The following is a 20297-nucleotide window of genomic DNA, read 5'->3' on the forward strand; positions in this document are numbered from 1 at the left end:
CACTGCTGTTTCCTTAATTGGTTCTTTTGTCCAGACTAATACACAATATTTAACCATTTTCTTCTTTTATCATCTCTAATTTTAGGATTATTTTTCCAATTTCTTATCATTCTTCAGGAAGAACTGTCGGTAGGAACTCCCCCAGGGATATCTCCCTGTCCCCTGGAACCCATATTTTCCCATTTCTCCTAGCCCTTGTCAGTGTGCTGCTACAGAAATTTACCTCCTGCAGGGTACCACACACTAACATTCCAATTCTGGAAAATGGGGGTGTACTGCCAAACACTTCACTGTGCAAGGGGTACCGCACACCTGTGAGTTTACCAGATTCCCTGGTGTACTGCCAAGCACTTCACCGTGCAAGGGGTACCACACACCAAATTTCCCAAAACTCTTCCTTTCTCTTTCATCTCACGCTTTGTCCATCTCCAGCTGTGCCCCTCACAGAGCTACGGAACCGCGGATCAGGAGTCCACACTCGCTCCGTACAAAAGTACGTCTCAATCACATGTCACACAGAGTCTCACCCGACCCCCAAGGCAATACTTAATATTTCTTACCTTGGTCTGTGCACAGAGTTACCGGATCAATTCTTAAACCCGGAGTGTCTACCTTCTTCCCTTCCCCAGTACTTCATGAATCCTGTCTCCTTAATCAGTCTTGGGTCCTCTGTCAGCTCTCCGCAGAGCCGCCACCGTCGATGCACAGGACCGCTGAAATCAGCAGGGCATGCCTTCCTGCTGTTGCGGCAGTGGGGCTCCCCGGTAGGTGACTGGATCCCGGACGAGCCCCCAAATTGTGAGAAACACTCTGTAGCCAATAACATAGGCTCAGGCGAGGATCTCAGTGAAGTAGGAATTTATTCGCGATTGCAATGGCGGGCATCCCATAAGCAGGAGCGCGCCTACTAGTCACATAGTACAGTTCATATACTTTCTTTCTCGACAACCGGGACCCTCCCCTGTTTCCCCATTGACTGGGTAATCCAGGTTCACCCTGCTTCACAGGGTGCTTCACAGGGTATCCCATGCTTCACAGACAATACATGGCCTTCAATTGACGGCCTGTTAAATTTCAAATTTCTTTTGACTTTTACTGTTTGAAGTGGTAATGTTTCTTCACTTATCTGACTTGACACCTTGATTTCTGCCTAATTGCTCTAAGGAGTCTGGTTGTCTGCATTTTACAAGGTCGCCTGCTAAGCTTTCTTATCACTGCAATCATATCTCAATACCACATTCCTTACCTTTAAAAAAATGTAACTCTGTGCATAAACAACATTTTTATTCCCGCAATTGGTTCTGAATTCTCTAGCAAACAGTCATTCTGAAAGGTGAAAACTGCTCATTCTTTCCAAGCAATTGGATACAATCTGAGGATGGCAAGTGTAAACTGTATTAACAATTTCACTGCTGATCAAGGGAAATATCTTGAAAATAACTATTTGCAATCAAAGGTTAATTTCAAAGCTGTGGAAATTAATACCATGTGGAAATGAGTTCTAATTGCTAAATGCCATTCCCATTTAATTCAAGTGAAGCTGCTGCAAAATTTCCAGCCTTCTGTAACATCCAGGCAACTTGCTACAGAGTTTAGGTATGATTTAATGTAAGTGTGGGAATAAAAATGTTGTTTTTGCACATAGTTACATTGTTTAGAGGGTAGGAATGTGGTATTGAGATATGCTTGCAGTGATAAGAAAGCTTAACAGATGACCTTGTAAAATGCAGACAACCAGACTCCTTAGAGCAGTTAGGCGGAAATCACTGTGTAAGAAACATTACCACCTCAAAGAGTATAAAAGTCAAAAGAAATTTGATTTATAACAGGCCGGCAACTGAAAGCCATGTATTGTCTGTGAAGCACCGGAGAGATTGTGAACCTGGATTACCCAGTCAATGGGGAAACAGGGGAGGGTCCCCGTCGTAGAGAAAAAAATATATAAACTGTGTTATGGAACTAGTAGGTGTGCTCCTACTTGTGGGACTCCTGCCATTGCAATCGTGAATAAAATTGCTACCTCACTGAGATCCTCGCTTGAGCCTATGTTATTGGCTAGAGTGTTTTTCACAGTAAGTTATGATGGAATTTGTTTAAGAGTATCAAAATATTCTTATATTATTAGAAGAGGAATGTCTATATGCAGATATATTAAAATTCATGTTCATGTAGCTGGCCAACCAAATGGCACTGTATGTAGGATTTGAATGATATTATGCAGACAGTTCATATGCTTTAGATATAATCTTGGGCAGAGGAAAGAGGGCAGAAAAGAGTTTAGTGAGAAGGTAGAAAAAGGTGTCCCTCTTGTGTTCTCAAGGCTGAGAAAGCATGGTTACAGGTCTGCATAACTGAGTTTGTAGTAAACCATACAGTCTTGATGCACAGCCTCAGCTTCTCTTTTCTCAGAAAGCCAGGATTATCATGACATAAAGGCACAAGAATGAGTGTTGGAAAACTTTGTTTCTTTTCAACTTCCCATAAAGCAGGTAGAACACAGTAAAGCAGTTACATTCCTCCATCATCCTCCCCAACCTTCTTCAGTTAAAATTATATTTATGATCACAAGAGGTCATTGGCCATGTTTATTCCAGCTTCAATCTCAGTTCTAAGCTTGCCTCCACGTTAAAAAAAAAAAAAAATCTGCAGTAGCACCTATCCACTATGAGTTTATTTAATGCAAGTAAGAAAATAATTGTCAGACAATGATAACTAGTCATTATTCAGAGGAAGTCATTACTTTGATCTGACAGAGTGATCTAGCAATTTACATTATGAAATACCTTAGTCATCAAGCTTTGATGAGCTCTCATTTTGGTTTAGCCTAAGGAATATGGAGTTCTAATATATGTTTTTAATGTTGTGTATCTAATAAGCTAAACAGGAACATGCAGAATAAAACAGAACTTCTGTTTTTCAAACTTGAACAGTAGGTAAAAATGATGGCAACTAATCTGTGCATTTGTTGTAGTAGCTTTTCATTACATATTTCTTTAAAAACATTGACTCATATCACTTAAAATCTTAACACACAACTTTAGTTTTATTATAGCATATCAGAAAATACTTCTAGAAACTAACGCACTCTTTGTCAATATGTTTCCAGAATGATCTACTACTAAAAATATAATTTCAGTAAACGGAGGACAGTTTTCTTATGCCTATGGTAATAAGCATCCTCACTGACTTGGAAAGGCTCTTTTCTTTTCCATTTCCTCCAAATACTTCCAACTCCCTGTAACTTCTCAGCTGCTACAGTCTTTGAAGTTGAATGAGCAGGGAAAGAGGATGTAGGCATTACCTAAGTAACAGTCTAGAAGTTTTGGTATATTTGCTGTGGCGTTTGGTCAATTTCCCAAGTACTGGGGGGGGGGGGGGCGGGCAGCCTACTCCACCAGGGGCCTCTCCACAGGCTGCTGCAGGAGGGCTTCAGCTCCAGTGCCTGAAGCTCCTCCTCCCCCTCCTTCTGCGCTGACCTTGGTGTCTGCGGGGAGGTTTCTCACTCCTCTCTATCCCAGCTGCTGTTGAGCAGCAGGTTTTGTTTGTTTTTTTGTTTGTTTGTTTGTTTGCGCTTTCTTGGATATGCTCTCACAGAGGCACAGACTGTGCTGCTCATGGCTTGGCTCTGGGCAGCGGTGGGCCGCTTTGGGGCCGGCTGAAATTGTCCCTTATCTGCCACAGGGAGGCTTATGGATTCTTCTCACGGCGGCTGCCACTGTAGTCCCCCCAGAATCTTGCCATGTGAACCCAGTACACTGGGGCAGCTAGGTCACTACTGGCCTGTAAAGTATCAGGGATAAAATTAACTAATGAAACCCTAAAAGTGATGGGGGTAGAAGGGGCTGGGATAACGGTGCCACTTCGGGGGAATACCAAGCTGAGACTAGGGGATAAAATGATTACTGGGCAATTATTGTATGTACCCAAGGCAGGGACTAACTTGTTGGGAAGGGCCTTTGTCAATTGGCAACTTGGAAAAGGCATGACCAGATAATAGTAAGACGGGATACCCCTTCAAAATATGGGTGAATGTGACAGAGGGTTATGTATCACAATCTGTCATGTTTGATGCTTGTGAGGTGTTAGCTTGTGGAGACTTAAATGCCCAATGACAACTGAGCAGAGAGAACAAACAACTGGGAGAGAACCAACAGCCAGGTTGGGAATAGCTGTATGGAAACTATCCGCTATTGCCTACAGAGAAAGGGAGAAACTCAAGATCCTCGCCTGAGCCTATGTTATTGGCCACAGAGTGTTTCTCACAGAACCATATTATTTTCTTAGGGGAAGCTTTTTAGCACTGCTGCTTTATAACTTTATTATTGCTTTTTGTGACTACCATCATTAATTCATCTTCCTTGTGCCTGCTTTGCAGTGTGTATAGCACAGTATGTAAAAGCTGATATAACTGCGTATAAAGCCAAGGTTTTTGCAGTAAGGTATAGAGGTTTAATGGAGTAGAAGCTTTAAGTTGGCGCTTGCTTTCTTCTATTTGCTCACAAATTTGTATTTAATTTCCTAAAGGGAGCATTACTGTCTTGCATCCAAGTGACTAGTGTGTGTGAATTTGCTGAAAGAACAGCTTCATGACTATTAGTACCATAATTGCACAGCGATAGTATGACTCTACAAGCCTCTCCTTTTAAAATATGCTAGTGTGGCAAGAAAAAGAAAGGGAGAACTAAAACTAAAGGCAATGAATAAACTAATGCTGAAAGCTTTCACTCTGCCCTGTTCATTGTCAGTCACTGAAAAAGTTAACTGAAGGGACCTTTCTGCGGTGCACAGTAAACAATTTCAAACCTGAAATTTTGAATGTAAACTAAATTGAGGCAAAAGTCTTTTGAACTTAGGTGTTGACATTGTAAATATTTTTTATGAAAATGCTGTGAGGGTTGAGAAATAATTTTAACTACTGAATTCAAGTCAATGTGTTATTTCACTGTAACCAGATATTTTTGCATTATTATTACCCAAACTCAAATAACTTGTAGGTTTTATAGTGTACAGAAGGTAAATGAATAGAAAACGTTTTCCTGCCTTGCTTCCAGAATCTCAGCAAACCTGAGTTTAGGCCACAGGATATTTTCCAAAATTTGATTTCCTGGACATGATTTAAGTTCGGCTTATGAAGACTAGTTTCCTAAACTCGTTTTTCCTTTATAAAGTCAAAATATCATAGGAATAGATGTTTTTGTGGCTTTTGGTTAAATCTAGACCAGGATATCCCATGATTAATCTTTTATACTCAGAAGGTAAAAACTGTGAGAAGGATACTGCCAGAATATACTTTGTACTCTTTGGCAATGTTGCCAAGGGCACATGGCCAGTCAAGGAGAAAGGAAGAACAGCTTCACTCTTACACAGTATTTTTACTTCAAAATATTGCTTGAGCTTACAGCAACAGGACAAGGCACCCAGATCATACAGTGTGAGGAGTTCAGTAACTAGATCATTTGTCTCTGTTTAATGATACCTTAATTTATAGTTTATACATTTAAATTGTTTGAAGAATTGAATCATCCATGTAAATAAACAGTTGAATTATTTTTTTCTTTGTGTGCAGTAGATAGCTGAAAAGACCTCAGTGCATATACATGATTTACAGCAGCAGGTGCTGTAGGAGAATATCATCTGCAGTAACCATATTGCTTTGTGCATTCAGCAGATAAATCGGATTTGCTTCTAGTCATTCACAGTGTGATATAACAATGATCAATTATTACTTTGTCAAAAAATTGCTATTGTAGTTTTTTCAATTAATGTCACTTGCCAGTTTATATCTTGAAGTAATCTTGCTATTAAGAGCAGTTGCATAATGGAAAGATTTCTGCATGTACTCTTCCACTGGAGCTTTCTCTAGCATTTGAAAAATATGGTGACATTTTAATGATGCTGTAAACAGAAATGTTCAAGTCTATGTATGCCGTATCTCTCAGGTGATATTTCTCAGATAATGCAATTCAAAAGATCCACCAGGTGAATGGAACAACAGCAGAAGTTCTTTGTAGTAATCTAATTCAAATAATAAAGTAATTTCATTGTAGCTGATAATAAATATAATAGTAATTGATGGGCAAGGGACATGATTTCAAGGTTTTTAAGATTATATTTAAATAACATGACATGACGTGTGGTAGTGAGCAGTTTATAAGAAATAATACTTGATAGCATTTTACGGATGTTGGAGGTATTTACATCTCATGGGCTTTTGATGTAAAATTCAGGGCCCATTGAAGTTGATGTAGTTTTACCTTAGACTTCAGCTAGGATTTCATCCTTGACTGGTTTAGGACCAGATTACCTACACACTTATTTCTCTGTATATGTCCCCGCTGCAGCGTGATCAAATACATCAGAGGCAAACTGTTGAGGTGTACTTCACTCAAAGGACATCACTCATCCAAGTCCCAAATTCCCTGAATTCCATCATTTCTAGTGTTGAAAATTCTTTCAGTCAGAAACGAAAAATTGTGAACTTGAGATTATACACAGAGTGATATAGAAGGAATGAATTTCACAGTATTTTAGTATCACCACATGAGCTTTGCTGTGCATTACCTCCCTTTACAGTTTGAGGAGTATGAATGAAGGGTATTCTTGTTGACTCTAGGGAGCAAATCATACATAACCAGTGTGAAGTATGTCCAAATGACAGGCCTAGCCTTCTAAGCATTTTTTTTCTTGAGTCTACCCAGATTCCTTATTGGTGAACTTCATTTGTGATATAAGATAAATCATGGTCATCAGCTGGTCAGGATTTTGGTGAACATTACATCAGTTAAAAACATGAGGACGGTTTTCAGCAGCAGAGAGTTTAAAACTTTTTGTGTTACCCTCATGTTTCATTTCTCTGATTTAAGATTTGCCAGATGTTAAGGCATTGATGGTTGAAAATTTTTCAATGGGTAATATTTTGTAAAGGATCACTATGAGATGATTTATCACATTACTTTACTGGATAACCATGTTGTTACAGCTCTAATTTGTCAGTTCTTTTGGAAGTATACTCCTTTTCATTTGGACATAACCCTAAGTATACTTCCGAAAAGCAATGCAGTGTTCTGTTTAATTGCTTTAATAAGTTAGCTGGCATACTATAGTAGTAGATAAAATGCTGGCTTACCACTCTCAAAATGTGTGCAGTTTTTCTGGCCCTACAGTGGAATGATCTTTCTGTGCCTCACTTATTACACCTGTGGCAGCTAAATTATGTACATATTGCCTTTCTAACACAGCTTGAAATCTGAGGGCCAGTATTATGTCTATAAAGAGGGATTGTTTTGAAGTCATTAAAATATGCCAAAGTCCTTCCTCAGTTTTATTCCCACTGATTTTAATGAGAGCTTTGCCTAAATAGGGCTTGCTTTAATTTGATCCTCAAAACTTACTGCGGGGAATTTCTTCCTTGCTCCTGTGAGGGCCTGATTCATCCCTTTCCATGACAGAACTTGCAAGAGAAAAGGGATGTGTTGGCCAGCCATAGGGAGATGGGCGAAACTGAAAGAGCTCTGTGACCTGTTAACCACCTGCAGAGTGCAGGAAAACCACTGCACCTTTGTAGCTGTGTTGCAGCTTTGGCTGGTTGCTCATTTTGAGTGCAGAATTGCTCTCTACAGCGTGATTCAAGTGATTTAATAGACCACAGACATTTGAGTGGGAAGGGATCTCAGTTGTGGACTCAAAATAACAGTTGTTATCTTGGCCTTAATTTTAAAGATCACCTGTTATTTCATACTGTTTGTTTCATATTCATTTATCCAAGACAATAATCAGATGTAAAATATTTCTTCTTCCCACAGCTTTTTTAATACCTCATCCCTCAGTGGTATTCTTGGCAAAGCCCCTCCCTGCAGGGCATGAGATGGCTCTCCTGGTGAAACTCAAATCACTATCTTTGCATTCATCTGCCTTGATACTTCAGTGCTTGGCCCTTCCCAGCCCTTGTTCTGGGCTCTGGTGCAATTGTGCTGCTTGTGTAGTCTGAGATGCTCATCCCTTGAGACAATGAACCATGGTGTGTGTGTGCTGTTTGTAGGCAGGACCATAGTAAGTAGTCCAGTTTTATCCCCTTCCCTTAAATATGACATGCTGTCCAGTTTCAGACAGACAGAGTGAATGCAGTGATTCTTGTAACTTCTGCATTTTGCTTTGTTGGCTGAGCTTGGGAAACTGCCATGTAGTCCAAAAATTTGAGTGTTTTTTTTTTGTTTTGATTTTGTAAAAGATCCAGGAAGGCTTGCATACCTCTGATTGCGTTTAGTTATTTTTTTGCTTTGTCCTAGGCATCCTGGATTAGCAAATGCTCTAAGCGTCACCTGCCACCATTCTAAGGAGCATTAGGAGTTTTAAAAGCTTTTCTGAGATGACTAGAGTAGCGAATCAGAATATTTCTGATATTATATGAGGGATGTAATTACCTACAAAGCTCCTCCTGAAGTAGGAGTGCATTCAACCATGCTCACTTGGGCCTTTCTGCAGTACCATTGAAACTGAATAGGAAATATGTCAATGATTTGGGGGGGGTCATGGGATCAAGTCCTTATTAATTTTAGAGTAATTGTTCTTCAAATATGATACTAGTTAAGTTCCTGTGATTTTTATCACAGTGTAACACTTCCAATACTTTTGGAGTTTTTGCATATGGATGTGATCAGCACCAAAAGATTAAAGAAAAAACAAACATACTATTCCCCTTAGTTAGGTTCTCTACTGTTATGTGTAAATAATGAGAAGGGATGCATTAAATACTATCTCATTCTAGACATCTGTAATGTGAGCTTCTACATCTGAACTGCTCCTCCTAGACTGCATTTCATAGTCACTGGAGGGAAACAATGGGCAGGAGTCATCTAACCGGTTTTAGATGTCTACTTTAGGATGAGATGAATCCTGTCCTGAAAGTGCCTGTTTCTTCCCAATGACTATGAAGGGAACTTGGAGTAACTCACTCAGGTGCAGACATGTACATTTGGTTAGATGAATTCTCACTTGGGGTCTAGTTCTTCCACAGCTAGACATTTGGAATTGAGAAAATAATTTGGCTCAGTTTACATTTTTAGTAACAAAGAAAAGCTATGGAAGTTTAATTATGAATGTTGTACACACTGATATCTTAATGATGATGTAATGTTTCTAATTTAAAATTCCTCTTGGAATGCAGAGTGTTTTTATACAAAAACCTTTTAAAACTGTTTTCTTTTGTTCTTTTTTTAATCAAGTTTGGACTGAAAGCCACAGGTAAAATTGCTTGGCAACAATTTTTAGAAAAAAAATGAGGATCCTGGGGGCGCCTTTGAAAATAAGCAGACAATTCCTATGAGAAAAAATAAGTAAGTAAGAAGTTCCTTTTTTATGTGAGTTCTGAGTAACTCATGTTAAAAATGTTTATTGAAAATGAAGAAACTGTATCCAACCAGTGATCACCCTTGATTAAATTCAATTAAATAATCTTTTGGCAATGCTTTCTCTAAGTGCACACTCTTATTTTGAATCCTGTCGTACCCTGAGTCTTAATGAGGTGATTTATTCTTCCTACTCTAGAAAGAACATATTGAGCAGAAGAGGATGAGACATGAAAGCATTGCAAAGACTGTCTTTTTTCGTGTTGCAGAGTCAATCCAACTAGAGGAGATGAAGCTTTATCCAGTGACACTGTGCTTCAGAAGCTGTGCAGATATACCCAGGATGCTTATCCGTCTTTAAAGCAGGCATTCCTTATGCTTGATGAAGTAAGAACAATTATTGTTAGGTGTTGCCTTGCTTAACTACTCTTACAGCTAACCATTTGTGTCGTATACCAGCTTCAAAGTAATTTAGTGGCTGCCAGTTTTATTTTGCATTACTTGCAGAGACTGTTCCCAGTTTCTTTAACATAGATATGTGCAACCTGGGACTAAATAATCTGTAATAACATTTCTGATAAAGAAAAATTATTGAACTAGAATTTCACTGGAAGTCTTGTTGGCTAGTTCTTTAATCATCCCTGTGGCTCCCTTTCAACCCATGCTATTTTTTCTGGGTATTTCATGAAATGTTATGACAGAAATGAGAATTGGTGCTTTCATAGCAGTTGTATTCTGTTCCAGAAAAATAAACAATGTAACTTTCCAGATACTGCACAGTGTTCCCCTGTTTCTACATCCAAGGATTTCTTGAGTCCCTTAGGCCTAACATCATACTGGCAATTTATTTATGCTTTGATTATATGTTATATATATATGTTATATGTTACCTGCAAATCTTTCAGAGTTACTGCTCCTTATAATTAAGATTCCTCTTCTATTCTAGGATATTTTCTCAATTTCTCAATGTAGGACTTTGTTAGAAAGCTTATTCTTTGATCTTCTGAGTCACGCTGTATCAGTGGTTTGTTTTCTTTGTCAGTTTATCGTTCCATTTGTCTTTGTTATCTATGGTTGTTTTTATTTGTAGAGGTTATTTGTACAAATGTGTATGGAGCAAGAGAGAGCACAGGTGCTGTGTTTACTGTTTATACGCACTCACACACACAGAGACATATGTATGTACATATGTACGCATAAGAAGGATGTATATTACAGGGCTACAAATCAGCCCCTACAAGACCGCATTGGAAAGAGAGACACTAGAGGATGGTTATTATCTATAATTCCATGTGAAGGTGTCTGTTCTCTGATTTATCTATTGCATTTGTTTGATATCTGCCATTTGATTCTGTACTGTTCTCATTTCTAAATCAAAATGCATGTCACTGTGTGTAAGCAAGGTATACGTCTCCCAAGGCAGCAGACTGCCCCAGGAAAGCAGGTCCAAGAGGGACACAGTGCCTGCTTTGCCTCTGTCAAATCCTGGACAACCTTGTTGGCAGCTACCACCAAGGAATGAATATATATAATGAATATATAAAGGTGTTAATTTGCAACTGTTGCCATCTCACCTTGACTGGGTACAATTAGTTATCTAGTGTTATGTTCTGATTATGCAGGGTTCATCTCCAAGCCTGGTTCTGCATTCCGTCCCTCCCTGGTCTTCCTCGTGCTTGGGGCTGTCTCTGGGCCCAAGCAGATTGCGCCTCTTGTTGCCTACTGCAGTCTCTTCTCAAGTGTGGTAGTTTCTTTAAATGTTGATTTCGTTATTGGTAAAATGAAATGTGATAACACTGGATTAGATACTTAGTACAGAAAGAAGGCTATGAAAAATATTCAGTCTCAAGAAAAATCTTTTTGAATGTCATGGTTTTCTCTTCATAACAGGGTCTGCATATTAACACAACGAATACTATTATTCTGCTCAGCTGCTGTATGCGATACTCTAACAGAGCATTTGTCTCACCATTGTACTCATTATTTAATGTCTAAACATGTGTGAATCTGTTGCATTTCTAAATATTTATGGAGCTGTATGAGTGGGTTTTCAGCTATTATGAAAAACTCATGAAAACCAAGTAATTTCCTCATATCTTAGAGTTAACAAAAGTAAGTTTCCTGCAGTTTTTATTTCAGAAGGTAAATAGATTTGAAGTTGAATTTTTTATCTGTTGCAGGACTTAAAATAAATTCATATTCTTATCTAAAAGGTTTTAATAAGTTCATGCAGCATGCTTCTAATTCATGTCACTGCCTAGCCTTCATGCCTGTTGCCTTTTTTTTGCAACTAATTTTTTCCTGAGCTGTTCTTGATGTGTTGAAGTCTAAAATGCTGTTGTTCCATTACTGTCAATCCATATTCTGAAACTAAATCCTAACCTAATACCAGTGCTTTCTAATGTGCAATCTAGAAATAAAATATTTCCTGTAACTGTAGCTACAAATTTGACTTTAAAATTGTGGTGGTTTTACCTTGCTAGGCAGCTGAACTCCACCACAACCACTCTCTCATTCCCCCTCCTCAGAAGAGGAGGGGAAAAAGAAAAGAAACAACTCGTGGGTTGAGATAAGGATAATTTAGTTAAAGGAAAAAATAATTATTAAGGAAAAATTATTATTAATTAAGCAATTTAACTAAAGGGAAAAAAGTGAAAGGGGAAAAGGGAAAAACAAACAAACAAACAAAAAACCAAGCAAAGGCTGTGTGGAAGTGCAGAGGAAAGAAATTACTCTCTACTTCCCACAAATGAGAGATGCTTGACCACGTCCTTGAAGCAGGGCCTCAATGCACATAGCCATTGTTTGGGAGGACAGACGTTTTCACAAGAGCCCACCCCCCTCCTCTTCTTCCTTTTTCCACCTTTTATTGCTGAGTGTGACATCATATGGTATAGAATATCCCTTTGGTTGGTTTAGGTTAGCTGCCCTGGTGATGTTCCTTTCTCACTTTTTGCCCACCCCTAGCCTGCTGACTCTGGAGGGATTAGAGAATCCTTATGCTGTGCCAGCAATGCTCAGCAGCAGACACAACACTGGTCTGATATCAGTGCTGTTCTAGCTACAAGTGCAGAGCACAACACTCTATGGGCTGCTGCAGGGAAAGTTAACATCCCGGCCAGACCCAGTACAAAAATGTTGAATCAGATTGATGTTTTATAAAAGTGAATGAAGTTCCCTTTGATATTCTGTTGTATGTCTTGGAATATTTTGTAATTCACTCTAAAACTCAGATCTTAGAAAAAAGTAGTTTTGCAAGTGTTTCAACACCAAGGAATTAAGAGTAAACCAAATTGTCTAGCCTCTAGAATATCTTGAAAATGATTTCCATATATTCTAAAACATGGAAAGAAAAAGACATGAAAAATAATTTGAATGGGCAATATTCAGTATACATTAGTTGAGCTTATTTTATTGTTGGTTTGTGTTTTTTTAGTTATTATTACTGTATATTCTTATTTTTATACCCTCCTGCATTGTTTGATAGTTCTTGTTCTTGATCACGTGTTATCCCAGTCACCTACGGCATTGACATTTGTGTCATCTGAAAATGTGACACCACAGTTCTTTCAGGGTCATATTGTTGCATTTCCTTTGTGTGAAGAAATTTAGAATTGTGGGATCAAGTTGTCATTGCTCATATGCACTATTTCATTATTTATATTTTAGTTATGTTTTAAAAAGAGATTGTTTATCTCAGAGCAAGGAATTCAAGTGGTACAGGAAAGTCTCCTAACTCAAATTCTTAGATGCATCAGATTCATAAGAAAAACTAAACTGTTTTCTGTCTTGTGCTGATACCTGGTATCAAGTAAATTTCACTGTTTCCAGAATTGTAGAAGTTTTACAGGTACGCAGTTACGAGTTCTAGTATTGTATCTTAATAACTACGGGACATGTATACCTATTTAGCATTACATGCTGAAAAAGGTTGTGATTGAAATTTAAGTTAAAGATAGGCATAAATACATGCAGACTACAACTTAATTTGAGATGCAGCATTTTTTAGAAGAAGGGATATGTCATGTATATTATTAAAATACACATCATAGCACTGAATATATCTCCATGGTCCTGGTGCACACAGGCAAAGGAAAATCTGTTTTGATGAAGGGATAAAATCAATATGATAGGTAAAGTTAATTGGAATTAGAACTATGCAGTAATTATTACAAGCTCATATGATATAAATAGGAAGTGCTATCATGTCTCTAATATATTTGTGTGCAATTTGCCATCTGATATGTGTATTGTAATGTATGTGTAACACTGACATGGTATTGAGCCTACTGTTGCATAGTTCACTCCATTTTCAAAAATAACTTCATCTGACTTTCTGTAGAGTTTGGATTGCCTTTTCATGTCTAGTTCTGGAATATGAACTTTTGATAAAGAACTGTCTATCTTCAGTTCTGTGGCCTTCACGATGTACAGAACTATGCTAAAATGAGTTTCTGTCAGGTTTGATGGAATGTATGTGGATATGTATGTCCCATACACTGCATTGTGTGATCGTCCCTTAAGTGGACATCTGGATTTTCTTATTACTTCTGGATTTTTTTTTATTACTTTTTTATTACTTTGATTTCTTACATATTGCACTTCTTAAATTGTAGACTCTATTTCTAAATTCAATGAGCAAATAATAGACTGAAAAATTAAAGCTTTCAGTCTGGTTGACACAAGGAAAACGAGAACTGGGCATATCTTCAGAAGGACTATTAGCATTTTTTATTACATGGTTTTATATAGATGATATATCACAATTCTTTTCCAATATAATTATATTTTAAAAACAAACAAACAAAAAAATTCTTTTTAGCCCTGCACGATATGATCTGTGTATGTATGTATATGACCACAAAAAGAACTAATTCACCTAGCAATTTATAAGAAAAGAAACCGGTTTCATACATTTCAGTAGATAATAATAAAAACTACAGCATTCAGGCTATGATTCAATAAGGCTCTTTACTACATGATTTTAAGTAATTTACTGGGCTGGGGCATTACTGAATGAAATTTTGAACAAAGGTAGAGGTATTTGAGATTGTAGAAAGGAAAGACAGGCAGAAGAAACAACCACTTAATCAGCAATATCTGGAGGCTGCCACACTGAAAGACAGACCTGTAAGAAATGTTTATATTTATACATAAGACCTGTAACAAATGTTTATATTTATACATAACACCATGGTTACTACTTTTTTTTTTTGTTGTTGTTGGAATGAAACAGCACTTCCCCATTGACACTGTTGATGCTGGAACTGAATTAAATAATAATCTTGAGCAATAAGGTTATTTTAAATCAAGTTAAATATGCTAGATAGCCAAATAAGCAAATATAAGCTACTTCATAAATACTGATGCAGTATACTTTAACTTTCCCATATTATCTAAGGTTTAAACAAAACATTTTTATTGTAGCAGATCTTCATGGGTGAAACATATTCATTCTGTACAATTGTTTCTTGTGAAGTACAAGCTATCTTTCTAGCTTCAGTACCAGATTCCCTAACTTATTTACTGGGAGAGGTAGGTATATTAACAAGTTTTGTTTCCATATGATTTAATGCAGTGACAACAGTCTCTAAAGAAAATGCAAATAGCAGATAGTAGTTTCAGAAGACCATTATCTTTTGATTGCAAAACTTTAAAGTATTTCCCAGACCAACTGATGAAGTAAATAATTGCTCATCTTCTATACAATTACTGCCACCCTGGATCTCTGTGGGGGACTAAAGGGAAACAGAATTTTCTTAGGGTGAATTTTATGAACAGAAAGATATTTTTCTAGTGCTTAGCCAGGAGCTGAACCACTGAAGGAATTGTTTACTCCTAATTTTTCTGTTATTGTTCCAAAGCCTTTATTCCGCTCTTTTTTCTTCTTTCCTCCTATTATACTTCCTTAGGTTTCTTTAGAGAAAATAAATAAATTATCTATTAAAAAAAGGTTTGGAACAAATTTGAAATTATAAAATGCAGTAGACCATCACAGAAAAGAGTTGGTACAAATCCATATTTAAAACTTTCCTACATAAATTAAGAATATTACTTGCCATAGGAACTGAGGGAAGCTATGCCTTAAATGTCGCATAATAATGATAATAATAATAATAATAATATCCTGATTCCCTTGCATAAGCACATACATTGCCTGTTACCTTACAGTCCAAATGCATATCCATTGGCATGACAATGTGACAGGGGATCAGGCGCTGGTTAAAGATTCACCCTGAAAGCTGATTCACCCTCGGTAGCCAGGTCAAGAATGCCAACAGACCCAACATGGCAGCAGAATTGACTTAAAGGTTACATATGAAGATGCGAAGGCAGCGTGAGGAAAGAAAGGCAGAATCCACAGACAGTAGGTGTCAAACGTTTTGGATTAACAAACTACTGTCAACAGTCAGAATTTCTCAAGGCTCCGCATGTACAGATAAGGAACGAAATGCAGCTGATAAGCTGACCTGAATTGTCAAATTGTACAAATCGAGGTTATGAGGCACAGTTTATCAGCACACTAAATAATCTATGCAAAGGTAATGGAAAGGTCATTATAGTTTCAATCCATAGTTCTAGGCTTCCGTCCAGGAAATATTCCAGTTGTATGTTCACCAGGAACTAGAATAAAACTACTAGGTTCAATATACAAATGCTATTGAAAAATCTGTAGAGCTCTTAGTTGTTGTAGGTCGGGATGATCTAGACATGTAGAATAGCATGTTAGAATTAGCACTAGTTTAGTAAACTTTTGCCCTTTTTTATGCATGTTTTTTATGCTTTCTTTTTTCTTAGAAAAAAAAAGAGGGAAAGATCACAAGAAATGACCTTCATCACATTTTCCGTTACTTTGTTTTTCAAGTGAAAGATAAAGACTTCCAGAAGCTAATACAGATAATTGATCCACAACAGAGTGGATACCTTGACTATCATGAATTTTTAGACTTGTCTGAAGAGAAAGAATCCATGGTAAATGCTATTTCTTTAATCATAACCTCCCCTATAACAGCTGCAGCAAAATGCTGCATTGTATTTTAGTAAACTGTTACACTCTGCATACAGTTATTGTCTGTGTTAGTATGTTCACATGCTTTCCAGCAATGTAATCCTTCTTAATCAGTGCTTCTGGACTCTTTCTTTTGGTGCATCAAATGGAAGGGAATCTCATGGTTACGTGATGTTTTTGAAAATTATGCAGAATCACTAGCTCACATATGCGTGTACAGCAGATGAGGGACAGTAGTACTTCTTTGCTTTCAGGTGTCAGATGTGTTTTGCTGAGATTTTGCTGTTTCTTATTTTATCTTTTATTCTCTATAATATACATCTGTTCAAATTGTATGCTATACGCTACACAGAGGTTGTATATTTTCCTGGATACAGCTTTGATACCTTCTGAATTTGCAGCCTGCTTGTAATGTTTTCCTTTAGAACCATTCACCATACATAGAGAGTATATGTTCAGAGTGTATATTCAGTATGTATGTACATAGATAAATGCATACTGAATCCCGCGGTCAAAATTTCAATTCACTATGCCAGTATTCACTATTTATCTCCTTTGACAGAGATTAAGCAGTACTTCTTTGTCTAGCAGATTATTCTAAGACATAAGCTGCAGTTTGCAGATCTTCCTAATATTAAGAATCTGTTGATAATTTTCAGTATAAAATCTCTTTAGGTTTGCATTAGTACGTCAACTGATTTAACTCCATGTTTAGCTTTGTTTTGGGTAGTCTGAATAGTGTTTTTGACAGATATCAAAAGAGCAGAGTAGTGTCAAGAGATACTAGATGCACAAAAAGAAGGTCCCTTTGAACAGCACTGAATGGAATGCATTGCTTTGAAAGGCTTTGATTTTAGGAGTTAAACCAGGCTGAGTCCCACCCTGGTGGCTCCAACAATAGCAACGTTTGATGCAGCAGCTCAACTCCATTCCAGCTGGTTTTGAGTAGAATAATGGTCTGGCTGAAATTTTAGGGCAAACTTTAGTAGTTGTAAAATTAGCATGTTGGGGAAAGCACAAATGCTGACATTGCCTACGTATGCAGCCGATACGCACACTGAGTTGGATTTACAAATTATGCCAGTTAGGCTTGTAGTAGAGAGGTACAGAAAGTGGCCATTTTTTGTCATTTAAAATAAGCATCCCAAATGAAATAAATGTTAGCATGGGGGAAGGCAGATAAAGGAAATGTTACGCATCACAGGTCGTTGTCACGCTGGGATGAAATACCACCTGGGATGACATGGTAGCCACCCATGACCCTGGCCACTGTGATTTCACACTTGGAGAGAGATTCTGCTCTGAGGAGTAGATCTGCTCTGGACTTTATAGCTGGTTTGTACCCAGCTATTGATGAAAAGCAGGTGCAAGTAAGCTTGAGTTTATGGGAGTCTTTACTTTTTGTCTCCTCAGTGGTGATGCCAGCTTCATCAATGTGGCTTTCCTGTAGAAAAGGCAATTAAAGATTGTACAAATAAAAGAGGATGGCTTTTTCAAGAAATCACTTCATTTTTATCATTACTTTAGGAAGTAACTCAATCAGAGTAATCTTAATAACAGCAATGGGCAGAACCTGAACCTGGAAACCACCTAGGCCTCCAGACAGCCAAGAGAATCTGAAGGGCATCTCGGCCTCCTTTCTTTCACCTGAAATTTTGCACAGTACAGTATTTGGCCAGATCTGCAGTTACATGGAGATTTGCTGTCAAACTGCGATCCTATGTTCATTTCTTTTCAGAACCATCTCGTTTTAATGCCTTTTCACTTATAGATCGAGTACATTTTTATTCTAACTGCTACTGCTATAGACAGATCCTAAAACAGGTGAAATAAGCCAGTTTTTGTCGTTATTTTCCCCTGTGCAAGCCTGTTGTCTTCAAATTATGCCCTGAGTAAGCTGAGTGCCACTTGGAACTCATTCAGTCCTAGTGGGTTTTGTTTTACCAGACTAAGGGGAGAGACAGACAGTAAAAACCCTGCATTGTTAGTCAGTACATATGTCTCTTCAGTCACTTAAAGGAGCAGGTCTATGAAGTGAGGTATACGCTTTCCTGCACAGTCACTTTTTAATCATTTTTCAGAATTATGTTTGTCATTTTAGTACAGTTTTTCATGTGGTAACACTATCACGGTTTAATATCAGGAACACTTTTTGCTCTTTCCTGCACTACTAATTCATTCAGTTGTCAGGTGGAGGAGATCCTTTCTGATAAAATCACAGAAAATTGGAAAGATTTTCATAAGGCTTTGCAGTCCTGTGACCCTAAATGTACTGGCACTATTAAGAGAAGTCATCTAAGAAAAGTCTTACAGCTGTGTTGTCCCTCTTTGTCAGATCAACCATTTATGAAGTAAGTTGATGATGTGTGAATTGTAATAGATTTAATGTAATTTCTTTTCTTACCCTATCTTTCTTCCTGTCTTTTAAAATGACAGCTATAGTTGGAGGCATTAAGGATTTTGGTGTGTCTTAAGCATATAGAAAGTAAAAGATTGGTGGAGGAAATGCCCCATTCCTCACATGAGCAGCAAGTAAATCTCTTATTTCCATGACAATTACAAGTTGGGAACTTGTCAGTTTGACATAATTTCACTATTTCAAAGGTGACATGAGCCTTTTCTATAAAGGAACAATTACTGTGCTGGAGATCCAAGTCATTATCAAGCATAATTTAGTATTTCCAAACACAATGTAATACAAAATGAGTTGAATTAATGTTATGTCTTTCCCCAGTAGGCTATTGTTGTAAAGAACAGAGAAATGAAATTTAATATTGTTAACATGAAGTCTCATTTTCAATATGAGCAGACTCCCCAAACTGGGGAGTGAAAATAGGGACAAGCATGGGGAGCATGAGGTCAAGATATCTATGTCCAAAGGAAAGGGAATTGTATTTAGGCATTTTTTGCACTAACAGGTCAGTCGGGTCATAATCGGGTCTAATCTACCCTCACAGGAGCTCTAGCTTTCTCTTCTTACAGCCAGTGACTTTCAGAAAAATGTGAAATTCTTTCCTACCTTTAAAAACATAATAGGAAAATCAAAGAAATCAGTTCCAGTCTGACACTTTACAACCCAGTGTCCTGCTGATCATTGTCAGTGAGCAGCAAACACAACAGCATCAATAGGAAATGGCTTTTGGAAAATAATCTTTGATCCTGAAATATGAATGAGCATGAATGTGATCAGTAAAACCAATTCTACTGTATGTATTTTCCTTTCTATAAATGTCTTAGAGAAAATTTCGGGTGCTATGCATTGGGTTCACAAAAGTCATGTTTCCAGCACAGTGTGCTGTTATAATAATAAATATATATGTATATATAATAAACATGTTTTCATTATCTGTCAGTTTTATAGCTCTGCACTATGTAGCATACTATCAGTGGTCATTGATCATGAACAAGTAATTATCCTTGGAATTACCTGGGACTCAGCAATTATACAATTTTCTAAATAATTTTTCTACCATTATTTGTGTCAATGAGAGAGCTGTACTGTAGGAAAAGTCAGGAATTACAGTCACTTTGAATCACAAAGTGGTCTTTACTTGAAATTCTAAACATTCCCTGTAAGAAAACAACATAGAGTAAAGCAGTGAAAGGCAGACTGGTACGGTTTAATTCACTGATGATTTTAGTGAATATGTATTTTACCTTTGTTTTAAAAGGATGCAAGATAAACACTGTGAGATCAGTCTAGCAAAATGCTGAACACTGAAGTTGTTTTCTAGCAAACCCCAGGAAAAAAAATTAATACTTTTAGGATTTCTGATATGGTGAGCATAGAGCGTATTTGCATTATCAAACTGCAGCATTGTTAAACAGTTCAGCTATCTGTGTTTAGCAAAGCAAGATATGTGTCACCATAGATGGGATGAGTTTGGAATCTTTTCATAGGAATGCATTCTGAAATATTCATCTAAAAGACAAGGTTTGAATTC

General features: G+C 37.4%; 1 protein-coding gene across 1 annotated transcript in view; it reads left to right on the forward strand.

Moving 5' to 3' along the window:
• The first annotated feature begins 1018 nt into the window (after positions 1-1018).
• The window catches only part of EFCAB6 (EF-hand calcium binding domain 6), an 83420-nt gene continuing 64141 nt past the window's right edge, over positions 1019-20297 (forward strand). Inside the window, 4 exon segments of the mRNA XM_083819992.1 lie at positions 1019-2072; positions 7803-8049; positions 9222-9332; positions 9614-9731. Of these exon segments, the coding sequence (XP_083676118.1) occupies positions 9319-9332; positions 9614-9731 (132 nt within the window). The 5' untranslated portion in view covers positions 1019-2072; positions 7803-8049; positions 9222-9318.

Source organism: Anser anser (genome assembly GCF_964211835.1).
Source record: "Anser anser genome assembly, chromosome: 1".
Lineage (NCBI taxonomy): Eukaryota > Metazoa > Chordata > Aves > Anseriformes > Anatidae > Anser > Anser anser.